This window comes from Acyrthosiphon pisum, chromosome A3, assembly GCF_005508785.2.
Source record: "Acyrthosiphon pisum isolate AL4f chromosome A3, pea_aphid_22Mar2018_4r6ur, whole genome shotgun sequence".
NCBI lineage: Eukaryota > Metazoa > Arthropoda > Insecta > Hemiptera > Aphididae > Acyrthosiphon > Acyrthosiphon pisum.
The window spans coordinates 24,955,860-24,959,368 of NC_042496.1; the positions used below are offsets into that span (position 1 = coordinate 24,955,860).

Genomic DNA, 3,509 nt, shown 5'->3' on the forward strand with positions numbered 1-3,509 from the left:
TTCATCATAAATTGAAAAGTAATTAGCAAAGGTAATTTAAAAAAAAAATTTTAGTTTGTTATAATAGGAATTCATTCTAGATGGTTTTTCAAATATAGTAGACTATAGTAAATATATACGTAATTATTATAGATACTTATAGTCAGAACTTTAATTAGAAACATTACATAGAAACAAACGTTTTTTTGGTATAATAATAGGTTATATAAATATATAATACCTATAAACTGGCCTTTTTAACAGTCGTAATAGTCATAACTAAAGACCGGATTTAATTGATATTGCAACTTTTTTTTCATTTAAGATAAATCAAATTTGATCAAATATGTACACGATTTGTATTTATTACAGTCTTTCTATTTAATTTTATGTTGCAATTTTTGCAATATTTTGCAATTTTGTATATTTTACGTTATTAAATATCAATACGTACAAATCAATATTTTATAATAATTTATACTAATTTTATAATATAAAAATAATAAAATTATTGTGGATTTTTATTATTGGTTAGATTATTCGATCTAAGAAGTATAAAGGTATAAATTAAATGAATTAATGCCGGATGTACCTTTAACTCCCGAACCTATTATTACCATATGCAGATGGGGGACTTGGTTAAATGCCGCAATGTTTTATGCAGATCATTTTGAAACTTTTACAAATGTGGTTTGGCATTTTTTAAGTTACATTTATCTGACTTAATCACAAAACTCACTAATTTAGAAGAATCATAAACAGCCAATTACTCAATAGTTTAAATATATTTAGTGAAATTGAAAATAGATTAATAAATATTCCCGGTCCTTATGGAAAAATAATCAAAGATAAATTTACTTATGTATTAGACACAAAAGATGGATTTAAAACAATTAAAACTTACACTGAGGTGATAACAGGTAATTTAATTCTTAATTTAGATACAAACATAACGCCATATTTTTTTAATTTTCTTAATTATGGTCCAATAACCAGTGTGGATATTGAAAGATAATTTTCTTTAAATATAAATATATCTTAAGTAACTGACGGTATAATTTTAAGGAACACAATTTAGAAATGTACATAATTATAAATTGTAATTCAGAAAAATAATATATTTTAATTATTAAATACTTTCAAAAACTTTTTTATTTTATAATTTGTAAATGTCTATCATGTTTGTAAGAAAATAAATAATAATTATACATTTTGAAATATTTTAAGAATACATTTTATAATGCAATTTGTACTTTTTTTAATCAATTAGATGATTTTATTATGCAATTATTGTATTATTATTTATTTTCATTGCAATTTTAACATATTTTTAGTGCAACTAAATCCGGTCTTTAGTCATAACTCATAACATAAGAAAGAGGTGTACTTTATTATAATATTACATTTTTTTTATTTTATAGCATTATTATTATAATTATATAGCTACTATAATTGTATTTATTATTGACTATTGTATTACATTTTATTACTTTAAACTTGTATTAAATTAAATTAAAATATAATTTAATATGTGATTTAAGTAAGGAATTAATATTTTTTATGGTATAATATGATTTTTTATGTACCTAACTTTAATGTATTTTTCAATACAATTTTAACTTATTTATAAGTACTTCAGTTTTGATATATTTTCTTTAATTTCATCGGGACTTTTTTATCCTATTGTGGGACTTTTTTTCCGCGATAAGGAAACCGTGATACTGCAGGTTCCAAAAAAGAGCTCGCGTCGCTCCGCGATCCTCTTGTTAAATTACTACCTAGTCATATATTTATATATATATAAGAATTTAATTATATAATAAATTAACTTACCCTAATTTGACTGCAGACTTGGTAGGTATTCGATGAACGAAGGAAGAAGAAATAGGTTTAATATTGATTTACTTATATGATTCGGTATTAATCAAGAACACAATTGATATATTAGAGATATTTCAATTTGAAAAAGTACATTTATTATTTAAGACACAAAAATATTATACTGAAAATATTATATTATATACCTCATCACGCGTAAGACTGCCGCTGAGCTGAGGGCGTACGCAAGGAGAGTGCTGTTATGTGGAAAGGACCGATGGTCGATTGGTGTCGTCCAAGCCGATGAAACAATTTATTTAACTTTAACAAAAGGGTATAATAATATACAGATGTTTATATAAACATCTGTGTGACTGTATATACAATATTAATATAATATATATGTTAAGGGTTATGATGATAATACTCTTTTTAGAATAATCTATTTATGAAGAGTGGCTATCATTACAGTACCTAGTTGAGTACTGTTGTCGAGATCTGGCCGATGGGTGTCCTCTGAGCCGACAGAGTAATTTATTAAGATAAGGACAATGGACATAACAATATACAGTCACAGATGTCTATATTACAATATGTAGAAAAATGTGTGACTATATATATATACAACATGATATATGTCAATATGGTATATTATATATACATAGTAAGAATTATGATGACAACACACTTCATGATCTTTGCTTTTTGCAATCATTAAAAAAAAAATCAACAACTAATTTAAAGACTCATTCACTCAATGATATAATAATAAATATTTATAGCTATAATATATTCGCCCGAATACTTTATAATTTTGAACAGCACAATTATTCCAAGTGCAATGTTAAATTTCTTTTAAATATAATATTACACTTTAATATTATAATATTACTGTATTTTTACTATATTATATTATGGTAATTCATAAATTATGTCACTGTGCAGTTGATTATGTAAACCTTACCCAAGAAGTTTTAATAAAACTTGGTTTAAATATTAACAAATGTCAAGGCCAAGGATATGATAGAGTTTCTGTGATGAGTGGAGCACATTCGGGGGGGCAAACAAGGATAAAAAATATTGTTCCATCAGCATGTCCATTATTGCTGTAGCCACAATTTAAATCTAGTTATTTCGGATGCAGCGAAGTGTCATAATAAAGTAAAATTTTTTTTTGAAACTGTTCAAAATGTGTTCAATTTTTTTGCCAGTAGTGCATCAAGATGGGCTTTATTAGCCTTAGGTCAAAATTTTGGTGATAAAGTTCAAAAAATGTTTTAAAGAAGGTATGCCCAACCAGATAGGAGGCTCGGCATGATGCTGTGTCTTCGCTCAAAGAACGTTTCATTGATGTAAGCTTTGACTTGTATGGCCCTTACCAGCAAGAAAACAACCGAACGAACCTATTGGCATTTGGTTTGAAAAGTAAAATTGAAAATTTTGAATTTGTTTTAATCTTGTGTACCTGGTAACGTATATTACGATCATTAAAAGTAATTTCTAAAAAATTACAAAATGAAGATATGAACTTAGAAAAAGTTTCTAAAATGCTAAATAATGCAGTTAATTTTATTCAAGAGACAAGAAATAGCTACGATGATAATGTACTTAATAATGCAAAATCACTGTATTCAAGATGGGGAATCTCCAATAAATTTGTAAGAAAAAAGGGAATCGTATGCCAAAAACATTTTTATGATAATTTAAGTGGA

At 25.6% G+C, this 3,509-nt stretch overlaps 1 protein-coding gene across 1 annotated transcript in view; it reads right to left on the minus strand.

Moving 5' to 3' along the window:
• Window positions 1–3,141: 3,141 nt before the first annotated feature.
• The window catches only part of LOC115034445, a 6,941-nt gene continuing 6,573 nt past the window's right edge, over window positions 3,142–3,509 (minus strand). The window contains exon 3 of the mRNA XM_029491470.1: window positions 3,142–3,262. Within this exon, the coding sequence (XP_029347330.1) occupies window positions 3,142–3,262 (121 nt within the window). The remainder of the gene's footprint in view (window positions 3,263–3,509) is intronic.